Source organism: Lethenteron reissneri, chromosome 58 (assembly GCF_015708825.2).
Source record: "Lethenteron reissneri isolate LAM-NWPU_2019-01 chromosome 58, ASM1570882v1, whole genome shotgun sequence".
NCBI classification, from domain to species: Eukaryota; Metazoa; Chordata; class Hyperoartia; order Petromyzontiformes; family Petromyzontidae; genus Lethenteron; species Lethenteron reissneri.
Genome location: NC_083836.1, coordinates 5,768,450 through 5,795,363, shown reverse-complemented (window position 1 = coordinate 5,795,363; position 26,914 = coordinate 5,768,450). Strand labels below are relative to the sequence as shown.

The 26,914-nt window shown below is 47.1% G+C and overlaps 1 protein-coding gene across 1 annotated transcript; it reads right to left on the bottom strand.

The window, feature by feature from the left end:
* Nucleotides 1-1,914: 1,914 nt before the first annotated feature.
* On the bottom strand, nt 1,915-21,416 carry LOC133357538 (claudin-1-like). Its single transcript, XM_061575511.1, has 6 exons — nt 21,258-21,416; nt 15,370-15,678; nt 10,272-10,436; nt 8,720-8,804; nt 6,690-6,800; nt 1,915-5,206 (listed from the first exon to the last, which is right to left on the bottom strand). The coding sequence occupies exons 2-6, from the start codon at nt 15,635-15,637 to the stop codon at nt 5,167-5,169; spliced, it is 669 nt and encodes a 222-aa protein (XP_061431495.1). The 5' UTR covers nt 15,638-15,678; nt 21,258-21,416; the 3' UTR covers nt 1,915-5,166.
* Between the last annotated feature and the right edge of the window lie 5,498 nt (nt 21,417-26,914).

Below are 26,914 nucleotides of genomic sequence, written 5' to 3'. Positions count from 1 at the left end.
CGCTCCGTGCAGCACCGTTGAGGCCCTTCTGTTGCCTTGCCCATGTCCTCATCACTCCTGACCCCTTCGCTCCTGGTTTTTTTCCATTCCCTTTCCATCCTTTTCCTCTAAATGTTCCATTCTTTCTCTTCTCTCTTGCAGCTCCCGTTAGTTTTTTTTTTATTTTCTCGTGCATGAATACATCCACAAATACGAAGGAGACGTCACATGCTCTCCGCTGCTGCTCATGACGCGGCTGTCCGGCTTGACCACCCTGAGTGTCACATTGTAGTTATCGCTCTGCATCTACATCAGCCGTGGTGTATTCCGCAAATATGTCCGACTGTGAGGGCGGGCACAAGCCGGCGTGAGTAGGTTAAACGTTGAGTTTTATAAGGGCACCACGGGGTGACCAGCCCCTCCCCACCCAGCCCCACTCCTCCTACCCCCCACCCAGCCCCACCCTCCGCACCCAGCCCCTCCCCACCCTCTCCTCTCCACCAAGGCCGACGCCTCCCATTTTTGGATGCACGACAGACGGACGGACACAATAATCCCCTGTGGGCTGGTGGAACCAGGTGGTTCCTACCAGTAAAATCACATCCTGGACTCCACTCCTCTTCCCACAGTGCACCACGGGTGCAGGTTTGCGAGCAAGGTCCATTGCAGCGCGTCACTACCTGCGCTCCGCAAAGCCACGTGATGGGAAGTGGTCCGCGAAACTGCTGCAGATGTGATTTGTATTTTCACAAATAACCCAATGTTTTGCTACGTGCTGGCCGTACAGTTTTTTTTTTATTTGACAGTTCTCCACGGGTCTAGGGACCAATTGTTCCGTAGCCTTTCAGGACTTTCGAAACCTCAGTTATAAGGGGTAAAACGAACAGTCAAATATAAGATCACAGAGCTTAGGCAATTGTTGATGCCGTTCTGAATGCCTTCCCATCTGTGATTTCCCGTGCCTCTAAATAATTCCCTCTCAGGGGGTAAGAGAAAACTGCTCGTTACGAATGTTTAATTAAAACAGACAGGGTTCAAATTAATCCAAAATCCTCCCAATGTTCATCTTGTATCCCGATTTGTTTTAGGTAGGATACCTACCACCTCCTAAACATATTTTAGGTTTCATTTACGGTTTCTCGCCATGAAATGAGAAACACTTGTTCTATATGTCCCTTCCCCTACCACTGATGCCTCGTTGGTTACTTACATTTCATTGTACATGGAGGTAAACGCAGTTGTTTTTTCATGGACTCTTATTTTTAAAAAAACTGTGTTGTGTATAGCACGATATTTTTTCATATTTGAAAGGTTCAACGACAAAATACTTAATCTTTGGTTCTTTCGGTAAAGTCACGTAGCTATAAAATAAAATGAAAAATAAGTGATTTATTTTATTTTCTACCTACGTGACTTTACCGAAAGAACCAAAGAGTATGGATTCCTGCAGTCACGAAAGCTATATATTATCCACCACAGAGGTTTTCGATTTAAAGCTTTCGTGACTGCAGGGATTCATCTTCTTGGTTCTTTTGGTAAAGTCACGTAGAAGGGAAATATTAAAATAATTAAAATAAAACATAATAAAATAATTCTCACAACGTTTTGGCCACAACGCAAGCAGCCGTCCTCAGGTGAAGAACAGGTCTGTCGGAAAGACAGCATCTGAATTTCAGACGCTGTCTTTCCGACAGACAGCGTCTGAAATTCAGACGCTGTCTTTCCGAATTATTTTATGTTTTATTTTTATTATTTTATTATTTCCCTTCTACGTGACTTTACCGAAAGAACCAAGAAGAAAAAAACACAGAGGTTTTGTTTGGTTTGATCGCGTGAATATAAATGTGTCGTTAAACACGCCGCCACCACCACCACCTAACACAAGTCAAAAAATAGCAGTGCGAGTGATGTTATTTTAATGGAGAGTGGATAACATGTCCAGTGAGAGTAGGGAGGATCATTCGTACGCATTGCCCCATCCAATATTATCCATAATAGTGGTTTGGTGGGTTAGAGCGCGTAAATATAAATGCGTCGTGAAACTCGCCACCACACGAAACAGCCACCGAGTAAGGTTTGTCACGTAAACGGACGTGGCCAATTCGTTACTAGTTCAGCACACCGGTGTGTTAGAGAGTAAACCCACTACATTTACAATTCGATTACTGTGACGTTTCGCCAGTAATTACAACAACCAGCATCACCAATCAGCGAACACCGGCATGCTGAACTAGTAACGAATTGGATATGTTTTGGCGGATTTATGGACACATTGCAATTTATGCGATCTAACCCAAAAAAAACATATTTTATGGATATATTGTACTTCTAGGAAACGCACAATGATGGTTGTTCGTGCTTATATTGAGTGAACTGCAGTTGAAGATCTTTTCAAGTCTTTATTTGTACTTGGTAGTACAGCAAAGCACAAAAACAAGACGATAACATGATAATACAAAGTTATGGGCAACGGATATTGCAATAACCAGTTTAATACGTAGAAGTTGTTTGGGTTAGATCACTTAAATATGAATGCGTCGTTAAACCCATAGCCACCCGGCACCATTAATTGGTAAGGTTTGCAATTGTAAATTCTGTTCGTTTACTCTCCAACACACCGCTGTGTGCTGAACTAGTAAAGAATTGCCACGTTTCTTTAAGTGACAACCCTTATTGATCAGCGGTCTAACCCCAAAAAAACTCTATTACGGATCGCAATAATCATCTAAAAAAAATATTACCATTGCATTGCAGCAACCTTGCCGAGTGAGTGGCGAGTGTCTGGAAGAGTGGCAGTTCGATTCCCGCTCACGACCAACATCAGTGGCGAGTGGTATATGAACCGGTCCTGGGCCTTCCCTAGGTAGACTCAGCCTTAAACCAGTGCAGTACCTGGCGCGGTGTGTAAACAACACACCAATGAAGGAGACATGTGTGGTTTTGGCCACACCATTGCCATGTCGGCCTTCGTGGGCAATCGGTAACAGCACTTGCGAGTGTGGATGGTCGACCTCTGTACAAAAGCAGGTTGGTATAGGGGCTTGCGAGAGCGACTTAGAGCACGGCGCAGCAAAGTCTGCTATGCTCCCTCACCTTCACCAAGCCATGCTGATGAGCTTGGGGAAGTGTAGTCAATCAACCTCCGCCCCCCAAGACGCACACAGCATGTGGAGGCCTTCATCCACTCGTGGACTGGCCATGGCTGACGACGATGATTTAGGTACAATCGTTAACTGTTAAAGATAACAGTATACATTCCTATCCTCAATCACGAATATAAACACGTACGCACAAAGTAAATCAGTTGAAAATATGCCTCCTTCGAATATCTGTCCCTCCGTTTAAAAAAAAGAAACGGTGATGTTTTGCACAACTCATCAGATATACCGCCTTCTGAGAATGCATCGTTTCATCAACATCGGTTCAATGCGGCAAACTCTAAACTGGTTTTTACATTCGGTGCCTCATCAGCGGCCAAGTTTGCTCGAGCCAATGCTTGTGACGAGAAGGCCATGTGGCTCATGTAATGCATTATCCGGTGGCTTCGGGGGGATTTGGGTGCCACATTTTATGTTTTAGGTGTTTTGTATATTTTTTCGCGTGTTTAAATGTGTTCACTATATGAAATTGGCATAAATAAACGTACAAATAGACAAGAAATGAATATCCTACTGTAAAAAAGTTACCGTATTTACTGTTGCAGTACTTGCCACTCCAATCTCGAAGACTACGCGTGCGGTGATGTAGGTACTACGTTCTTGTTTCAACAACCATGTGTGTTTGACGAATGCCTGACTGGAGCGGTTTTTGCCGGTTTGCCGGATCGGTCCGGGATCGCCGGATAATGTTGGAAGCCGGATAATCGATGATCAACTGTAATTACGTGGAGGAACAGATGTAAGGTCTACTTATTTATTTTGGAACTGAAAATTCTCCACAGTGACACTAATCAGGTACAAAATCATTATGGACATTGCAAATCAGGTTTAATAAATTATGGTGGTTTACGTGATAAGTACGCATGAGAATTAACGATACTAAAATTAAATAAAAGATAATAACATTTATAATGTACAAATAGAAACCCACGACATTTCGATCGAAACACAAGCGGTCTTCATCGGAGGAGCGAAAAGAGGGGGCAAATTAAATATTAAATAGTTTTCCTAAAATAATTTATCACTATCACAGTTCCTACTATACACACTTCGGCCTGAAATCACAAAAGCATATCATTCGCCATTTGCTAATTTGTACCCGTGTATTTGCTATATACATGTGCTATATATTGCAATGAAATGAAACATTTACTTAACATACATCAGGAATCCCGCAGCGCACATTCTACTGGGTAGGTTTCCGCGTTTGCCCCGCACGCTCCGACGTGTTATCGAAGTTGTTACAGCGTGTCGTTTGGCCACATCATCCCGACCTTCCGCTCCAGGCGCGTCGTGAACTGGACCAACAGTGACCGAAGAAGCTTCCACAAAACACGTGAAAGCGAAGTGGCCGAGACTTCGATGCCGAACAACAGGCCGCTCGGAAATATTCGCCTCCTGCAGAAGCTCCCAGTGCGCGGGCGGAAACGTCGCGCGTGTCAAGCAACAACGCGCGACGCCCAGCAAGAACACATCAGGACGCGCGCAGCTCTCTTAAAACCTTTCCCATTCCAATGACGCGCGTGTACGTACGCGCACGTCATTGGAACGGAATCGGAAGTGAAAGGCCACGCGGGAGGGCGTGCGGCACAGTGGCGGCAGGTCGCGTCGCTGCGGTTCTCTGCGGCGAGTAACGATACCTGAAAAAACAACGGCGCTACTATGCCCCCTCTAAATGAAATTAACGGCGAACCGCTCGCGCGTCCCGAGATTCAGCGGTAAACGGGGACCTCCCCCCCCCACGCCCTGCAAATTGCTGATGCCTCGGCAACGGGAAAGAGTTCAAATGAATCCGTGACATTCCAAGCCACGAACAGACGGATGGGTTGGAAGGACCACGCTCACCGAGCCCGGCGGTAAACAACCGTTAGTCCAATGGTGCTCTGTGTTTGCCGCGCGGTTAAGGCGGCATTGCTGCTCCCTTAGCCGCCTTTGAGGACGAGGGTTGGATGAGTGTGGGAACTTGAACCTCTCTCCGCCCGGTCTAGAAGTGTCCTCTGCGAGCGTGGGCTGTCGGTTCGCCTGCTCCTTAAGGGGACGCGATGATGTCAGTGATGACGAATCTGTACCTGTGGGTGGAGAGGAATCAGCAACTGTGAGTTCATTTGAATGTTTTCGTGCTCGCTTATTGTTTAAATGCTTAGCGCTTTTTGTTTTCGGTGCCATTTATTAATTTGTTTATTCATTTTTAGATTTTGCTTGGTAGTCGGGTTTTTCATTTGCCTGGCATGTGTGTGTGTGTTGTGCTTCTTTCGCGCCGTACGCCAAAGGCGTATGTGCGATTTGGTCCTTGTACGTAAACTAATGTACAGCGTTGTGGGATGCTGTCAGCATGAATGACGCTACATGAAATAAAAGTATTATTTTAATGAAGTCACACGTGTTTTTTTACGATTGGCGGTGGTTAGTTAATGTGCTGTGCTGTAAACCTGGCGGAGCCTGGTTTGATTCCCAACCACGGAGAACATTAATGACGAGCATGGTACAGGGCACAACCTCCCGCCAACCCCACCCCCCGCCGATTCACCCCCCCCCCCCCCACGCATTGACCAGTGTGGTGAAGTATGGTCAAACAACCCTCACGGCGTGAGGAAGGCCTTTATCCAGCAGCAGCCACAGCAGATTGACAAATAGCTCCACATTCTTATTTAACATCATTGCGATACTTTTTCATCAACACCATTTCATTTTCATTCAGCGAAGAGTAATGCAATGCCTGCAAAATGATTACCCATGTCTCGCTCCAGAGGTAACCTAAACCCATAGTCCAAGGGTGGCCAACCTTTTACAAACTGAGAGCCAAAAAGTACCCTTGAGTTCGGCTGAGGGTGTACGCATATTGACAGTTTTCGGCACAGCACGGGAGACTTTCGTTATTCCTCGCTACTGTGATGGTACGTTGTGCCTAATGCCCCTTCCAAAGAGCCGCATGGGGTGGGTTAAAGAGCTGCACATGGCTAATCGGGTAAAAAACAAAACAAACTATCAACTCTTTTTATTTTATCAGGTGAGGCCCACTGAGCTGTACAGATCTTTTTCAGAAGCGACCTGGCCACAAATGATATCTCAATGAAGGAAATTTGCAGCAGCGAAATACTCTAAACGCATGTTGTTGATTCTAAACGTGGAGGGAAAAACCGGAGGACCCGGAGAAAAATCCACGCCAGCACGGGGAGAGACATGCAAACTCCAAATAAACAGCAGGCGTCAGGGTCGGTATCCTACCCACGACCTTGTGCATACCAGGCGATGTAGTTAACATCTCGCCACCACGGCGCCTTATGCCAATGACAGCGGAACACGTTGAGAGCCTGGAAGTTAAACCGTCGAAGGTAAATATCTTCCAACGGCACCGTGCCCTCATTTTCAGTCCTGGCCAAATCACACAATGGAGTGCTATGCGTTGCAAGTTTCCTGAACTAAGTGGGTGCGGGGTTAAATTGCCTGTGAAATTGTGTGAGCCGTTCAACTCGTATGGCAGTTGGCCACCGCTGTGCCATAGACGGAGCGGGGGAGGAGGGGGGGGGGCACACGCAGAGACGCGGAACTCACGTCGTCCGGAGGGAATTTTTCCTGAAGAATACGGCAACCATGAGCGCGCCGCCGATGACGATGAAGGCGCCGGCCAGCCAGCCGGTGTACAGCGCAGCACCGAACGAGAACCTGCCGCGAGAGTAATCGCCGCACGCCGTTCAGCACGACACGCACGGGGATTTCGCTGCCCGAGCGTGCAGGCGGTGCAACTGCGCAGGCACCCAACGGGGCCGGACGGGAGGGGGCCCCCGGGGTGGCAGAATACGAAGTAGGGTGGGGGGGGGGGGTAGAAAATTGGACAGGGCGAAAGGGGCCGGGGCCCCCGTGCCATCTATACTATGCCACCAGCATCAGTGTTCATTACACACTGAGCCCTTTCGTAGCCATCTCGTCAAGGAGCATGAACCATCATCACGCGAACTCCGGTCATCCTCGCAGCAGCAGTGGCTTCTGGCTGGCCATCGAACAAAGATGGTCACTGTATCGAGCGCTTTCAGATGCGCCTCTGTGGCCGTCTGGAACGCTCTCCCTTCCCATATTAGGAAGCCACAGGAGCTAAGCGCTTTTAAATCTCGACTGAAAACTCATTTCTTCAGAATTGTGTTTAGTTTGTTGTCCTTCCCCCGCACCTCCGATTAGCACGGTTGGCTACGTACGGTACGAAAGAAGTTCAACATACATACGTCTGTGTGCGATGCACTTGCAGGCCACGTGCAGCGTAAAACTGCCACTGCCCCTGGTGTACAATGTTTACCAATGTTCCATAAATCCGTTTACCTGTTAATTTACAACCAGATTATATGGTGGTGCTGGATGCGGTGTAATGCCAACACCTGCCACCTTCAGAGCTTTCTCATCAATAAAGCGCACACACACACACACACTACCGTACAGGTGATATTGAACGTACACACTGCTGGCAGTTTGCTGTCGTCAAGGAAGGCACGCGTTCCGTCGCAAATTGCCCTCCACTTTTACAACTTGGCAAAAGTACATTGGAGCAATGCGACTACTGTGACTTACACCAGCTTTGCGATGAACCTTTGTTTTTTGTGTTTAGTTTATTGTCCTTCCCCCGCAGCTCCAATGAGCGTGGTTGGCTACATACATTGCGAAAGTTCAACATACATACATCTTCTTGGTTCTTTCGGTAAAGTCACGTAGAAGGGAAATAATGAAGTGATGAAAATAAATCATAATGTTTTATTTTTATTATTTTATTATTGCCCATAATAATGTTTTATTTTTTATTATTTTATTATTTCCCTTGTACGTGACTTTACCGAAAGAACCAAGAAGATGAATCCCTGCAGTCACGAAAGCTTTAAATCGAAAAATACATACATCTGTACAATCTGTAGCTTAGAATCAGATTCTTTATTTAATGTCGAGGAATCTGACGAGCTATGAAGCTCTTTTATACAAATTTCCAGTAAAGTTACCAAACATGCCCTGGATTGGTCCGTACAGCCCTAGGGGCAGAACAGCTGTCCCAGGTTTCCCATATCTTTTGGGGAAAAATGGGATTTTGTCCCGGTTTGGAATTTTCCGGTTTCACACTCGACTCTTGATATGGACAAAGGGCGAGGGCTACCCAAGGTTGTCAGGGGAGCTTTTTTTCCACGATTACTGAAAATCGTGCGTGTGCAGCCTAGGCAAACACGTGACTAATGCGTGGCCACTGTCCCAGGCGGGTGAGTCTGTGTGTGTACCCGCTGAAGGAAGACAAAAGTGGGGAGCGGTAGCGTAGCGTTTAGCACGCTGCGGTACGAACCCGGTAATCCGAAACCAATCCCCGCTCATGGCCAACACAAGCGACAATTATCTGAACCAGTCCAAAGCTTCCCCTAGGTCGACTCAGCCTGAAATGAGTACCTGGTGCGGTGCGTGTAAGCGTCGCCACTAGGGAGACAAAGGCGGCCCAGGCCTGGTGCTGGCCACCCACCCCCTCGTGTGCCCGTGCCGGCCTGCTTAGGTGTTACTCGCGAACAGCACTTGCCCCGACAGTCTGTTAAGGCTACACGGGGGATCTTCGTCTTTGTACCCACCGAACGCCGTAGGGCTCCAGCGGGTTGTACAGCTGTTTCACGACGAAGTTGGCGTAAAGGGACACGGCCAGCATCACGCAGAGACCTGCGGGGAGCACGGCAAAGCTTAGCACGAGAGAAAACGTCACGTGCAACATTCCACGCCATCGATTCAGTTTTTTCAAGCGCCGATTATCGAATCGATCGCACACGCACAAAGACAACCCACAATCAAGGTACTTGTTGGGTTAGATTGCGTACATATAAATTCATCGTCAATATAAATGTACGTAGTCTAACCCAAATAAATCTTTATTATGGATATGGGTCGGGAAAGCCGACGTGTGAAACCCACACAGACAACCCGTTTGTCAATCTACTGCTGGTCGGGGGCCAAACACCACGCCGTGCAGCCAGTGAGGCTTATTTGACCATACTTCACCACGCCGGTCAGTGTGCGTTGCAGAAGTTAGACGGAGAGGGAGTACAGAAGCACAATGGAATTTTGCTGCACTGCCCACAACGACGAACATTGGCCATGGTGGTTGCCCGTCACAGCATTTTCCAGGCTCAACACACCTGCTTAGCTTGTGAGGTCTGATGGCATTGGGTGCATTCCGGGTGAACTACGCGGGTCGTGTAAATCAACACCGGAGCCCGGGTTAAAAAAACAATGTTTGAATAACCGCATCCCATATCGTCACGGGAAGCTGCACAGAATGCAGTTCAGCTCGGTTGCCTTCTCATCGTGAGTGTACGGGTATCAAATCCCTGCCGTGGGTCTACCCGTGACCCCTCTCTCTCTCTCTGTCTGTCTCAGCGAGGTTGGAGAATCGCGAAGCCACCCTGGAAACTTCGTGACGAGGCTGACCCCCGGGGAGCTATGCACGGCGGAGCAGCGTGGCTGAATGGACACTGCTGCATTAATAATGCATTCTCTTCTGGTCTCAACAAAGGGGGAACAGGTTTTGCAGGGTACAGGGAAAGGCAACGCCGCTGCTCCCTTACGAAACAGACATGTACGTGCATGTGCAGCAAACCCTTTTTATTAATCCGCTACGGCAGGATGAGGGCCTCCCTACGCTACGCCATGCCGTGCGGGTTTAAATTACCATACTACACCGCGCTGGTCCGCGAGGAACATATACGCAAGAGCAATAGCATTGCGCAACGATGTATTTTGCTTATGAAAACGCCACATAATGACGTTTTATATCGCTGTTCACATATCCGACCTTTGAACAGATCTGCCTAAGAGCTCAGTCCGCAGCGAGTCGGATATGTGATGTTGCTCAGTCCTCCCATGCTTCCGCACATCCGCGCATCCGTGCGCACCTCCATCCATCTGCAACATCTATCCATCTGTCCATGCATCCATGTGTCTGTCCATCCGTCACCGTGTCCATACATCCATCCATCCGCCTGTCAGCGCATCCATCAATCCGCCCGTGCGTCCATCCATCCATCCCTGCGGCCGTCGCATCCGTCCATGCGTCCGTCCGTCAGCTGTTCGTGCGTACGTCCGTCCATCCACCCGTTGGTCCATGCGTCCGTCCGTCCGTCCGTTACGAACCCGAGAGCAGCCACAGGGCACCGCCAGCACAGGTCAGCTTGGTCTTGGTGCTGGCGTGCTCGCTGAAGCGGCGGGCGCACGCCGTGCCCAGCGTGGAGACGAAGAGCGCGATGGCGCCCACCGCCACGGCCATGAGCATCAGTGCACGCACCACCTGGAAGAACCCTGCAGCCCGCGCGATGGCGCAAGTCAGCATCATCGCACGCGGACTCTTGTCACGGCTGCTGCGGCCGTCTGGAACGCTCTTCCTTCCGATGTTAGGAAGCCACTGGAGCTGTACACTTTTAAACAATCTAGAATGAACACTTATTTATTGAGAACTGATTTGTGTTTGTTTGTTGTCCTTCCCCTACACCTTCGATTAGCACGGTGCGAAAGAAGTTCAACATACATACATAGGTACTATCAGCATTCTGTCACGAAATGTAGAATCCGTCCAGATCTCTCACAGAGCAGTGCAACCCCCTTCACGTTGGAGAACGGCCCACAGAAGCAGATATCACAAAGCAACCTCCAAGATGCCTCCTGAAAGTGACCTCTTACACATTGCAGGGAGCTGCGCTTACCCAACTTGAATTGAGCAAAAATGAAACGCAGAAGAAAATGTTACGTTGTGGATTTTTGTCATCGGTGACCTGGCTGAGATGATCAACTCGGCGCACTTGAGAACCCTACAGTTTAATCAAAGGGCGGTTGAGTGAATTCGAACACAGAAGCTCAGTTGTGTCAGCTTACCACTCTGATGTCGCAGCCACCTGTTCACCTTCAAAAAAACAGATACTGAACAAGTTGTTTCTACTGTGTCGAGACCGAATATGTTGACAGCCCAATGTAAACTCACTACGGCATAAAGGCCTGGCCATGCTGTGTCAATCGACGGAGTTTTTTTTATGTGTTGGACCCTACTTCACTCGAGGACACGGTTTAAACACGGATGGTTACGCCACCGCTTGAGAAGCAACGCCCATCGATCCTTGTCATCTCATTTGCCAGGCAGACATGAGGGCCCCCCCCCCTCCCGCTCTCCCCCGCAGTAAAACGTCCCAGACTCGATGTAAACGGCACCTGGGTCAAACAAAACGTTTTTAGTGCCCCCTTGAAAGTCACTACCTGGCAATAACCAAAGTCATTTGGCATCTCCTGGTCACGTGACTCGTGTGATATTGTTAACCATTTGAGTGCACACTTTACGACGCGTTGTAAAACTAGGGGTGGAATCTCCGCAAAATGCAAATCAACGAGTTTCATCACCAGTTATTACGGCTTTGGAGCCTTGGGTGGCAGTTTGTTTATATGCTTAACCCTAAGTTCCGGCATGCACTGTAAAATATGTTGGTATGATTATTGCCCGTGGCCAAATCACGTGGAATGTGACCAACCTCCTGACAGCAGCGACTTTTGGCTAACCGTCGAACGCAAGCGGGTCACCGCATTACGGGTTTTCAAAAGCGCTTCTGCGGCCGTCTGGAACGCTCTTCCTTACGATATTAGGAAGCCACTGGAGCGATGCACTATGAAATCATCTAGATCAGTGGTTGTTAACCATTACTGCAACCTTGCACCCCATTGGTTCTCAATCGTAAAAAATATGTATAATACTAAATACTTACGTTTGATAAAACAAAGTAGTCGCACTTACGTGCCTATGCTTAATTTGGGTTTCGGTGATTTGCTTTCGAAAAAAATCTGGCCACGTCTCGCACCCCCAGAAAGGGCATCTCGCACCCCCAGGGGGTGAGTGCACCCCAGAAGAAGAACCACTGATCTATGTTTAAAACTCATTCGTTGACCTTCTGCCGCACCTGCAACTAGCGCGGTTGGCTACGTACGGTGCGAAATAAGTTCAACATACAGTACAATGTCGTCATATTGCGGAAGCTAAATCGGATGAATACAGGCATGGCACAGGGCTGTGGGACTGCGCTGTGGACAAGCCCCCATGTTATTCCAGCAGTGGAATGACAAGGGGGCTGTGCATATTCATAATGGTTGTTGTTACCGATTACAAAATCGATGTCTCCCAAGCTCAAGCAAGCAATGGGGGTGGCATTCATTGGGTGAGCGCCCTAAATCATTGGGCAGTCGACGATAGTGTCTTTAAAAGTCGGACGTTTGTTATTGTCTAAAAACAACAAATAAGACGCTGCACTGCGTACAAATATAAAGGTTCACAAACACAATGGGCAGCAAAAATGGGACTCCACCTCCCTCCCCATGTTTGACCACTGCTACTGCTCAAATAAAGGTCTCAGATTACAGCGGCATATGCATGTACATCGGTGACGCTGCTATGGATTATTGTGCAGGTGGTGTGACACATGAGCATCCACTGGCCAGAGGGGAGCAGCCTAAGGGTTTCCCACCTGTCGTCTGGACTGTCTGAACAGTCTTTACTGTCTGGACTGGCCAAACTGTCCAAACTGTCCGGACTGTCCGGACTGTCCGGACTGTCCGGACTGTCCGGACTGTCCGGACTGTCCAAACTGTCCGGACTGTCCGGACTGTCCAAACTGTCCAAACTGTCCAGACTGTCCGGACTGTCCAAACTGTCCGAACTGTCCAAACTGTCCAGACTGTCCGGACTGTCCAAACTGTCCAGACTGTCCGGACTGTCCAAACTGTCCGGATTGTCCAAACAGTCTTTACTGTCCGGACTATCCGAACTGTCCAAACTGTCCAAACAGTCTTACTGTCCAAACCGTCCAAACTGTCCGGACTGTCCGGACTGTCCAAACTGTCCAGACTGTCCAGACTGTCCAAACTGTCCAGACTGTCCAGACTGTCCAGACTGTCCAGACTGTGCAAACTGTGCAAACTGTCCAAACTGTCCAAACTGTCCAAACAGTCTTTACTGTCCGGACTGTCCGGACTGTCCAGACTGTCCAAACTGCCCGAACTGCCCAAACTGTCCAGACTGTCCAAACTGTCCAAATTGTCCAAATTGTCCACACTGTCCAGACAGTCTGAACTGTCCAGACAGTCTGAACTGCCCAGACTGTCCGAACTGCCAAGACTGTCCGAACTGCCCAGACAGTCTGAACTGCCAAGACTGTCCGAACTGTCTGGACTGTTTGAACTGTCTAGATTGCCTGGACTGTCCGAACTGAGTTGACCCGGACAGTCTGGGAATTGGCACCTGTGTTCGGGTGGCAGTACAGTTGTTTACTTAATAACAAATACAGGTTAAAAAGATGACTACTAACAAAGATTACTTCATAAGGAGTAACTTCAGGGCTTCTTGAACGCTTCTGTGAGCTGCTTATGTGAGCTGCTTCTGTGAGCTGCTTCTATGAGCTGCTTCTGCACAAAGCGAATGACGCAGTGACGCCATCGTATTGAGTTTTTTTTTGTTACTTAAGAGTTTTTTTTATCATTGAAAAATAATTACATTTTACAATTTTTTACTTTTTTCCTTGAGCGCCTAACTGTGAAATGCACAGCGTAAGTGCGAAGTTTGTCCCCAAAAGATGAATCACGTAACTGCAAATTCGCCCTATAGGGTGGTGGGGGGGGGGGGCATTACGCCTCTATTGAGATCTGGTACCTACTGGGATTGTATTGCATTTCATTAATATTTATAGGGTAGTTTTAATAATACTCCCAGGCCAGGGGTCGGCAACCAAAATAACAATGAGGGGCATTTTTTTCTTTCAATTCGGTAACAAACAAACAACCTCCCCCCCCCCTCGATATTTCAATAGCCACAATGCAACGTGAATGCGAGACGGTGGGACCTGTGGAAATTGTACGGGTGGGGAGGTCCCATTCAATTCCTTGCACGTGGGCCCACATCAATCATTCTGCTCCACTGCATTATATACATTTACCGAAGTTGTACAAGACCATAATCTGTTAATCTACAACCAGATTATACGGTAGTTCTGAAGGGCAGTGTCACGGCAACACCTGGTACATTATGAGCTATCTCATCAATAAAAAAACCGCTACCCTACACGTGACATTGAACGCACACACCGCTGCCAGCTGCTATCGTCACAAAAGGTACGGGTCCCCTCGCAAGTTTCCGCTCTGCTTTTGCAGCTCGGCCAACAGTACACCAGAGTCATGAGACTACTCTTGACTTACACCAGCTTTTGAGGTGAACCTAAAGCGACCAAAATAGAGTTCCGGATCAAGCCGTAGCGCCACAAAGGCTGTCCCCAGCGTCGCCAAAGCTTCTTGTGAAAAAACGGCTTCACGCTTGACGCGTGATGTGGGCAAAGGGGCAGAGCGGGGTGGGCAGGAGTTTTTGTTAATCTTCACAATTACAGCAATCGTGCATGTGCAGTGTGGGTAATGCCTTAATGCAGTGTGGATCTCGGCCACAATGCAATCTTGTACAAAAAAAAATGGAATCCTGCCCTCGCCCACAACACACTGAATCAGCTATACCCGTGTTAATGATGGGGGTTTTGTCTAGAACATCGCTAATCGTCACGAACGCTGGCTTTGGGATATAATAAGCGGTCGAAGGTCAAGGTGCAACACTGTAATGTACTTGATCACTGCCACTGCTGGCAGATGGGCGTCAAGACAGAGGGAGCTCGAGAAAGTTTGCCTTAGGGAGGGAGAATCTTTGCCCACTCTTCCGTGCTGGCCGAATGTCTTGGAAGAGGTGCCCACCCAATGAGCATGTAGGACACTCACCCGAATCCCTGGACAAAGAGGACACTCATTGGACTTTAAAATAATTGGCAATTTAGGCCGCTTTTACTGGTCATGAATTAAAGACGCTTGGTGAATAAAATCACTAACTTTACACAAAGACCGCTGAACTCTTCATCACTCACAGTGCACTTCAAAGTCACTCACTGGACATTAATTCAAACACATTGGGCATCGGGGTTCACTCACTGAACATCATGAAAAAGATAATCACTGGCTATTAAGGTCACCAAAATCGTCACCGGATATTGAGCCGACTCGCAGGGGCATTCATCGCGGACGCTGGACATGACGGCCGCTCGCCGGTGATCAATCACCAATACTCGGCGAGACATGAAGACCACTCCAACTCGCGGGGAAGATGATCACCGAGTCGCCGAACGTCGAGGTCGCTCACCGAACACGCGACCTCACGGGGTTGGTGGGCACTTACTGGGCTGCGACAACGCCGTGTAGAACTGCCTGCAGACCTCGCCGCGCTCCGTGCTGGCATTCCTCACGCAGATGTTCCACAGGCCGCTCTGCATGTAGGTGCCGGGCCCGTGGCTGTAGATGCTCCAGCAGTTGAGATAGATGACCATCACCGTGAGGCCAAAGCCAAGCGTGGACAGTGCAAACCCAATGACGTGCATGGCCAAGGTGACCCCGCCGCCGCCGCCGCCGCCGCCGCCACCACCATCAGATCTGGTCCCGGCTCCCATCGTGGAATGTCACCGGGTCAGCTGTCTCACGTCCGTCTCGTCTGGAATTTTGAGATAGGCAGTGCGGACAGACACACACACACAGCCCAGCCAGATTGATCAATGATCCGGCATTCACTAAATCGAGCCAATCACTCACTCACTCACCGGCAGTCAGTTGCTTCCGTATCACTCGTCTATCGCTACTACCAGGGTTACTGTTCCCATAAACTCCCCTCATTGATTCCTACACAACTATTGGGGACTCGGCCTTCCAGACTTGCCCGTTTTCGTCTCATCCGAACTGCACATCATAGCAATTTCTCTCGCCAATGCATCCCTCTCGCCAATTCATCCCTCTCGCACTCCACCGCTTGGAATTCCCTCCCATCATGTTTGTGGGGCAGCAGTAGATTCTAGATTTGAAGCTTTCGTGACTGCAAGGATTCATATTCTTAGGTTTTTTCGGTAAAGTCACGTAGGTAAAAAAAATAATTATTAAAAGTAAAATAAAACTAAAATAAAAATCACGACGTTTCGGAGGCAACACAAGCTTCCGTCTTCAGGTGGTGGAACCGTCACAGCACGATAGCTGTATCAAGTGAGAGAAATTCCAAGCAGCAGATATTGTGCGCACCGCAGCGACACCGCCAGGATGTTGCATGGATCGCGCATTCGCCGGTGTTGTCTTGTTTGATGGCTTGGGTTTCACCGCAATCGCAGTTCAGAGATGATTTAATGTGTGTATCTTCAACTTGTTTTGCAGTGTACGTAGCCAACCGTGATAATCGGAGGTGCGGGGGCGGATAACAATCCAAACAAAAAAAGTGGTTCTAAAGACATGGGTTTTCAATCTAGATTTAAAAGTACAGAGATCCCGGTTTCTTCCTCATACCATCGTCTCTTCTCCCAAGTCCCACGTAACCTTGTTCGATTCAAGAAACGTGTGAACTATCTTCTTCTACAGTACTTTGGTTAGTGCTGTGTGTCTCTGGTCGTTTGACGTGTTGGGTCGTTGGAGGGAGGCGGCTGCGCTCAGGAAATTGTGTTGACAAAAACAACCCCACAACCGGAACAAATATTGATTGTTCCTTGGGTTACTACGCTGAAGAGACTCCACTTCACACGCTCTGCGAATAATTATCCGCACGAAAAATACCGGACAAAGAATATCGATTGCCACACTCCCCGTAACACATCGGAAGGTCGGGGCAACATCGCCGCAACGTTGGAGAAACGTTACCCCAACGCTGGGGTAACGTTGCCACAACACTGGGGCAACGTTACCACAACGCTGGGACAACGTTACCCTCAACGTTGGCATGTTTACCGGGCTGTACGTTGCAGAGAGGCGTTCTGAGCACACTAGTTCAGGGGTGGGCAACCAAATTAACGAGGCAAAAAAACATCCGAATTCGGTATTAAACAAAAATAAACGCAAATATTTAAAGAGCCACGATGGGTGTGAATAACGTCGAGCAGGAGCCGGTCCTTAAGAGCTCTCATGCGAGTCTTAGTTGCCTCCGAGTTATACGGCTTTGTTTTGATAGATTTATAACAACGAATCTACAAACGTTAGTGAGCATGAGTCACGATCATTCCACTGATGGATGAATGTCGTCCGTCCCCAAAGCACCGGTTCCCCACCCATCATCATACCGTGTCAACTCACTCGGTTGACCCCGTGTGCTTGTACAGAGAAAATGTTGTTTTCAGGTCCGTACGGCGTACAGCCCGTTTCAATACGGGCCTAAATAAAATATTTAAAAATATATATTTTTTAAACACGCTTTAATTAAATTTACCGTACTCGTAATGGCAAAACTCCACGACTCCAGAAAGTGGCCCGCAGCTTTCCATAACGTAAGGGGCCGTGGTGATTGAGCGTGGACAATTAGACCCGTAAAAAGGATTGTTTAAAAATATATTTTAATTTTTCACGATATAATATAGTATGGTCATCAGTATGACATACCTATACCAAGTTTGCAGTCGATACATTGGGAAGACGGTTGAAATAGAGTTACAAGATTTGAGGATATGACAATAGACAGAGTGAGTTAAATAAAAGCGTGTTAAATGTTTAAACATCTATATTTTTGTTAAATGATAGAATATAGTATTGTCATGAGTATGACATACCTATACCAAGTTTGCAGTCGATAGCACATTGGGAAGTGGGTACATTTTTAGTTACAATATTTTTTAAGGCTACGACAACAGACGGAGTGAGTTAAATAAAAGCGTGTACTAATAAAAAAAATAGTATGTGTCCATTCGTTTGTGTTTCTCCCTTGTGATGGGACTTTGTAGGATGAACGTTGAGATGTATAAGGGGCACGGGATGATCAAAAAGGTCTGAATTCGTCTGTAATAAGGTAGGGCACTGATAAGGGTTTGACAGGTATGCATCATCCATTAAACTCAGATGATCTCTCGGTTTTTATCTTCCACACAACTCAAGTTCAAGTTGATGTATTAGGTGTAGCCCTGTGAGCCATTCGGCTTTTGAATCGGGTGCAACCGCAACAAACAAAAAACAAAAACATGAACAAAAAACATCTTCAAGTGAATATGTGACTGAGTGCAAAGAGAAAATCCAAGAAAAGACAGCAAAATATTGCAGAATAAGCACCGTACACCAACACTGTGTGCAAAAATCCCAGTGGGATGCAAGTCAAACAACAACAACCACAAGACAACTTAGATTAAGGCCATCATTCTAACTCTGTACTACAACAACAAACAAACATGGCCAAAGCAAAAAACTTTTCGAAAATCACCAAAATAAAGCCATAAAAGCTTGTACTACCAAACTCTGCAGCCATAGCTGGCTGCACGAGTCACTCCACAACAGCAGGAGCATCAGTCGGAGTATCAGCCCTGTGAGCCATTCTGCTCATGGTCCACCCTAAATCGCATCACCCACTGCACAAACCATGGCAGAGCAGTAGATGCCGACAACCTGATGCACAGATGGAAGATTAAAAACGCTCCAGTCGTAGTGGTGCGAGCCTAGGCCTCGGCAAGGTAAAAGTGTAAAAACAACGAGCCTACCTTTACCCTACCTTTTACCTTACCACAATACAATCACTCTACCCTACCTTGTACCCTTTAGCAGGTAAGGTAAAAGGTAAAAACAACGAGCCTACCTTTACCCTACCTTTTACCTTACAACAATACAATCACTCTACCCTACCTTTTACCCTTTAGCAGGTAAGGTAAAAAAGCAACGAGCCTACCTTTACCCTACCTTTTACCCTTACCCCTTGGCATGTCGACACCTTTACCTTTACCCTTTTACCCGGTAAAAAGGGCAAATTACCATACCTTGCCGAGGCCTAGGTGCGACTGTGGTCATCCAGAACAGACCGTGTGTGTGTGTGTGTGTACATCAACGTGTAATGACGCAACGCCTCAATTCACAAAGACGTAGCAGGAGACATCGTAGCGACGACGACGACGACTCTGTTTGCCGGCTTGTCTGGGCTTGACCACCCATCCACCCCATCAATTGCAGAGCGGTGGTTGTTGTGGTGGTGGTGGTGGTGGTGGTATGAAAAATAAGAATGGGTTTAACCCTTTCCGGCAATAACACGGGAACTGTTAAGATGTTCAAACAACAAATAAGAAAACGTTGGCAAGGAATCAAGTCTGCATTTAACCATACACAGTACCTGTGGTGAACAGGCAAACCAACGTGGTCCGATCATTATTGACGTATTGTACCAGAGACAGCCTTGTGTCTTGATGGCTGAGTTTACATCAGTCTCAGAGCAGAGAACAACAATCTCTGGCTGTACACCTGATGATGCCGGCTGTGATTACTGACGAAACGTCGGACTCGGATTGTAAATGTTGTGGCTTGGCTCTCCAACACACAACCGGTGTGCTGTACTAGTATACTACACTATACACTACACTATACGCTACACTATACATTAGTGCTGTACTAGTATACTACACTATACACTACACTTATACACTACACTTATACACTGCACTATACACTACACTATAAACTAGTGCTGTACTAGTATACTACACTATACACTACACTATACACTACACTATACACTAGTGCTGTACTAGTATACTACACTATACACTACACTATACACTACACTATACACTAGTGCTGTACTAGTATACTACACTATACACTACACTATACACTAGTGCTGTATTAGTATACTACACTATACACTACACTATACACTACTACTGTACTAGTATACTACACTATACACTACACTATACACTACACACTAGTGCTGTACTAGTATACTACACTATACACTACATTACACACTAGTGCTGTACTAGTATACTACACTATACACTACACTATACACTACACACTAGTGCTGTACTAGTATACTGCACTATACACTACACTATACACTAGTGCTGTACTAGTATACTGCACTATACACTACACTATACACTAGTGCTGTACTAGTATACTGCACTATACACTACACTATACACTAGTGCTGTACTAGTATACTACACTATACACTACACTATACACTACACACTAGTGATGTACTAGTATACTGCACTATACACTACACTATACACTAGTGCTGTACTAGTATACTACACTATACACTACACTATACACTAGTGCTGTACTAGTATACTACACTATACACTACACTATACACTAGTGCTGTACTAGTATACTACACTATACACTACACTATACACTAGTGCTGTACTAGTATACTACACTATACACTACACTATACACTAGTGCTGTACTAGTATACTACACTATACACTACACTATACACTATACTATACACTAGTGCTGTACTAGTATACTACACTATACACTACACTATACACTACACTATACACTAGTGATGTACTAGTATACTACACTATACACTACATATACACTAGTGCTGTACTAGTGTAATACACTATACACTACACACTAGTGCTGTACTAGTATACTACACTATACACTAGTGCTGTACAAGTATACTACATTATACACTACACTATACACTACACTATATACTAGTGCTGTACTAGTATACTACACTATACACTACACTATACACTACACTATACACTAGTATACTACACTATACACTACACTATACACTACACTTATACACTACACTATACACTACACTATACACTACACTAAACACTAGTGCTGTACTAGTATACTACACTATACACTACACTACACACTAGTGCTGTACTAGTATACTACACTACATATTACACTAAACACTAGTGCTGTACTAGTATACTACACTGTGCACTACACTACACACTAGTACTGTTCTGGCACTTTCTGTTTACGTGACAACCCCTTACTAATTTGCTGTCGGTGGTGGCGGGTTTAACGAGACACTCATATTTACGCGATCTCACCCCCCCCCCCCAAAAAAAAAACCATATTATAGATATTGTTCGCGAAAGCCTACGTGTTAAACTGACATAGAATACAGCATCGAGTTATAGCTCTTGTATAAGCGAATCGCGCTCCACCGCTCCCTCGCAATTGTAGCAGTCGAGGTACACACACACACACACTTCCACACTACAGTACTTAACATATCGTCTTCATTGCTGAAGGATATCTCTCTTTCTCTCTGAAGTGCGTCTCAATACTTACGCCTTGACTTGGCCGCGTTGAAACGCAACGAGACGCCGATGGTGCTCGCCTCCGCTGTTGCTGTGAACTGCGCAGGTAAGCGTCCTGTCCGCTCAACGTGAGCGAGTGTGTGTGTCTCTCTCTGTGTGTGTGTGCCTGTGTGTGAAGGGGGATGATGAGGAGGGAGGTCTTAGCCCGAAGCTATGTTGGCACGGTGGGGTGGGGAGGTCGGCACGGTGGGAGGAGACACGTTTCATTTATTAGGTATAGCCCTGTGAGCCATTCGGCTCTTGAATCGGGTGCAACCGCAACAAACAAAAAACATGAACAAGAAAACATCTTAATGTGACTATGTGCAAACAGAAAATCCAAGAAAAGACAGCAAAATATTGCAGAAAAAGCACCGTACACCAACACTGTGTGCAAAAATCGCAGTGGGATGCAAGTCAAACAACAACAACCACAAGACAACTTCGATTAAGGCCATCAGTCTAACTCTGTACTACTACAACAAACAAACATGGCCAAACCGAAAAAACAGCAGCAAGAGACGGCTTGGCTTGGCTTTGGCGTGCAGGTGCATTGTCCATACGCCACTCTCTCATGTGACGTCGCGACCGGGGTTGGGTGGGTGAGTGAGTTGTGGGTGGGTGGGTGAGTTGTGGGTGGGTGGGTGGGTGAGTGAGTGAGTTGTGGGTGAGTGAGTTGTGGGTGGGTGAGTGAGTTGTGGGTGGGTGGGTGAGTTGTGGGTGGGTGGGTGAGTTGTGGGTGGGTGGGTGAGTGAGTGAATTGTGGGTGGGTGAGTGAGTTGTGGGTGGATGAGTTGTGGGTGAGTGAGTTGTGGGTGGGTGAGTGAGTTGTGGGTGGGTGAGTGATTTGTGGGTGGGTGAGTGAGTTGTGGGTGGGTGGGTGAGTTGTGGGTGGGTGGGTGAGTGAGTTGTGGGTGGGTTAGTGAGTTGTGGGTGGATGAGTTGTGGGTGAGTGAGTTGTGGGTGGGTGAGTGAGTTGTGGGTGGGCGGGTGAGTGAGTTGTGGGTGAGTGGGTGAGTGAGTTGTGGGTGGGTGGGTGAGTGAGTTGTGGGTGGGTGGGTGAGTGAGTTGTGGGTGGGTGGGTGAGTGAGTTGTGGGTGGGTGAGTGAGTTGTGGGTGGGTGAGTTGTGGGTGGGTGAGTGAGTTGTGGGTGGGTGAGTGAGTTGTGGGTGAGTGAGTTGTGGGTGGGTGAGTGAGTTGTGGGTGGGTGAGTTGTGGGTGGGTGAGTGAGTTGTAGGTGGGTGGGTGAGTTGTGGGTGGGTGGGTGAGTTGTGGGTTGGTGGGTGAGTTGTGGGTGGGTGGGTGAGTTGTGGTTCTGTGCTTTATCTCTCTCTCAAATTTAGCATTCTCAGGAAGAACGAAATCAACCAGGTAGGGTGTTGACTGTTATGTTATCCGACTCTCTGTTGTATTACATTCCATTTCTAAGTATACTAGATTTGTGTTTCTATTTAATTTATACCTGATGATGATTGCTTGTGTTGCAATCGAAACGTCGTATGCTAGTATTTAATTTATTATTTTATCTTTATACGTGACTTTACCGAAAGAACCAAAGAGTAATTGCGAGACAATTATGAAGACGATAACGCTTTAACATGAAAACCATTGCACGCGTCTCACCAGCCCGATCTCGCTCCAACACTCATCCCTCTGCTCGATTTCGAGTCATCGCTTTCACAATGTTCAGCAGACGCTTGTTGAGAAAGGAAGTGAGTCCTAATAAAAAAACATGTCTATAAACGGATTACCCTATCGCAACCTAATCCGGTTGGAGCGGTGGCGCAGTGATTGGCGCGCTGAGCTCTGAACTCGTCGACTTCATTGAAATCTTTGACTCCGGTTAACATCAGTGCCCCCACCCCCCCAGCCAGCCACCCCTAGTTCAACTTATAATTACCAGCGTGGTGAAGTATGGTCAACATCTTACACGACTAACACGGCATGGGAAGACCCCCCCCCCCCATCCAGCAGTGATTGACAGAAAAATAAATAAACGTTCTTGATACTGACACCATTGGGGAGAGATATGTGAATTCCCAAAGAATGAAACGCTACTAAAGTACATTAAATTAGCAGGTGCTCCGTGTATTATTACATCAATGTGGGGAGCGGTGGTGCTGCGGTTAGCGCCGCGCGCGCCGAACCCGGCCACCCGAGTTCGATTCCCGCTCGTGACCAACACCAAGTGGCGATTATCTGAACCGGTCCTGGGCCTCCCCATAGGTCGACTCAGCCTCAAATGAGCACCTGGTGCGGTGTGCAAACATCGCCGCTGGGGAGACAAAGGCGGCCGGACGTGGTGCTGGCCACCCACCCCTTCGTGTGTCGTTCTGGCCTTCATAGGTGTTCGCTAACAGCACTTGCCCCAGAGTATGTCAAGGCTATACGGGGACCCTTTGTATTGCAATTACATCAAAGGATTGCGAGATGTCGTGGTCGGATTTGGGAGGCCTTCATCCAGCAGTGGATTTGCTCGTGACTCTGCGATGACTAATGCCTGCCTTATCTTATCACGTAAGCCATAGCTGATAACGATCGCAGTGCCATTGAAGACGTAGTAGCACACGCTGCGTTAACTCACTCACGCGACAATGAGTCAGCTTTCCTCCATCCGTGTTGCTTACTCTGTCGGCACAAGCATGTCATGTGCTCAGACGCGTTAAAACACACATCGCATGCAACTGCACACACGCACGTGTAAGGAATGTGTGTCTGTGTGTGTGTGTAGGGGAGCGGTAGTGTAGTGGTTAGCGCTACGCTGCGCTATGAACCTGACGACCCGGGTTCGATTCCCGCTCACGGCCAAGACCAGTGACGATTATCTGAACCGGTCCCGGGCCTCCCCTAGGTCGACTCAGCCTCAAATGAGTACCTGGTGCGGTGTGTAAACATCACCACTAGGGAGACAAAGGCGGTCGGGCGTGGTGCTGGCAACCCACCCCCTCGTGTACCGTTCCGGCCTTCATAGGTGCTCGCTAACAGCACTTGCCCCTACAGTCTGTTAAGGCTATATGGGGGATCTTTGTCTTTGTAGTGGCACGTGGAAGGTTTTTATATCAGCCTCTTTGTGCCGCTAAAATCCTATTAGCGGTGATAGGTAATTGCGGATTCATGAAACAGAAATTAACACTGGACTCTTTGATAGCTGCTGGCTCTTATGAACGTAGTAATTTAAACTTAACCCAGTGGAGTGGCGTGGTGAGTTGGCCCTGTAAATCCGTCGTGTGCTGCTGTATACTGGGCCGTAAATGTAATACTGTTTTTAAAAATATATATATTAAGCATAGCATTAAAATGTTGAACCGCCACCTGTAAACATGTTCATGATGTAGATGGGGCCGTCCATAACTATTTTTTATTGTACCAGGTAAGGCCCCTAAACTGAGCTATATGACCTTTTTTAAATGCCTTTATATTAAGTTCACTTGCTTGCGTGCTTGCTTGCTTGCTTGCTTACGACCGTGCAAATCTTTCGGTCGTTTTTAACCCACTTCCCGTGATCCAATCGAGCTGACATTTTGCACACAGACTCGTTGTGCGAGACAATTAATGTTCGTGAAAATGTTTTTCCAAAATTTTAGCACTGTTTAGGGAAAACAAATTAAATATTTAATTACCAATTGCTTAATACTGGCAGACAATCATCTGACCCATAGGTGGCAGCCATCTCAAGCCAGAGGACGAGAGGACTCTAGCCGCCACGCATATAAAGGATTTATAGTGAAAAACTTTGTTTTTACGGGTTATACTTATTCAGAAGCGACCTGGCACACAAATGATAGCTCAACGAAGTGGCTCACGTGCTTATTTATAGCAACCGAATATTCTCGATTTGAAGCTTTCGTGACTGCAAGGATTCATACTCTTAGGTGTTTTCTGTAAAGTCACGTAGGTAGAAAAAATAAAAATAATAATAAATGAAAATAACTAAATTAAATCACGACGTTTCGGAGGCAACACAAGCTTCCTTCATCAGGTGTAAAAAAGGGACAGCAAAATAACTCGCTCGCTACAGTTATTTTGCTGTGCCTTTTTCACACCTGATAAAGGAAGATTGTGTTGCCTCCGAAACGTCGTGATTTAATTGAGTTATTTTCATTTATTATTATTTTATCATTCTTTTTTCACCTACGTGACTTTACCGTAAAAACCTAAGAGCAGCAACCGAATACTCTAAACGCGTGCTTCGAAATGTGGAGGGAAACACCGGTGGACCCGACAAAAAAAATCCACGCGACCACGGGAAAGGAACACACGCAGATTCCAAATATACAGCAGGCGTCAGGGTCGGGATCGAACCCACACCAGGCGAGGCAGCTAACATCTCGCCACCGTGGCAGCACCTTTGTCTCCCCCGACGCCTTCAAATTACACCGGAAACATTACATCCGACACGTGACGTCAAACCGCAGGGCTTTAAATCAAAAATTCACTCTGTGACTCTGTCATTCTGTTATTAACGCGCCACGGATTGGTTGAAGTGCGTCACGTGACCGCGAGCAGATAGCCAACCAGAGGTGCGGCCCTCCCAAACTTATACGCCCCCGGATTGGTTGAAGTGCGTCGCGTGACCGCGAGCAAAGTAGCCGGGTGAATGAGAATGAGGGAGAGCCGCGCTCTCTCCACTGCTTCCCTGAGGCAGAGCCGTGCTCGGTCCATTACATTAGTACTGGGGGTTTTTTGGGGCTTAAATCCACTGCTGGATGAAGGCCCGCCCGCACGCTGTGGGAGTGGATCGTAAGGATTTGCTTGACCAGTCTGTTGGGGGTCGCCGCAGGCATTTAAGGCCACTATTATTAACGAATGTGTTAAGTGGCTTTTCTTCTTCTTTGTGCTGTGCCATTGCAGGACCACGTGCGTGTGTGTGGCAGGATGCATTGACCGGTTTTTCTTGTTCGACTGGGTTTCATGTCCGCGCGTGTGTATGTGTGTACAAGTGGTTATAGGGGGGATACGCCCATGGGTATGACTTCAGCAGAGTTCGCTGACCATCGCATTCTTTTTCCAAATCTTCGGTCCCAGGAATTCAACTTCTTACGCCGAAACCTGCTCGATCCGGTTTCGGCAAATTCCGATCGGAAAAAGATACGCGCGCCAACCAAGCGAAGTTTGTGGATGTTTAATAAATACTGGACGTGATCAATTACACTGGTCAACAAAAACAAATTCTGGCCTGGACTTTTGCAGCTGTTCTAGACTAATTTCAAGGTACTGATTCCAAATCTGATCTCAGATTTGCTCTATCACATCTCATTTTATGCTATCGGCATACCCCATTTTCATTGATTTTACCCGAAATTAACTCTGTCACTTATGATTGCAAGTTGTTGCGAGTCAGTGACTGCTTTAGTGTTAACATATGGTGCTGTATTTTTAGGATAGTGTGTTTATAATATCATTTTATGTAGATATCCACATTTATTTAATATTTTTCTTCTGCAGTTTTTATTGAAAATGCAATATTTGATTTCTCAAAACCTGATGTGATAGACAAAAGCTGATGCCAGATTTGGAATCGGCACCCCAAAATCACCTTAAAACCATTGGAATACCTTATGCCAGACAAGTATAACCTGTAAAAACAAAATTTTTCACTATAAATCCGTTATATGCGTGGCGGCTAGAGTCCTCTCGTCCTCTGGCTTG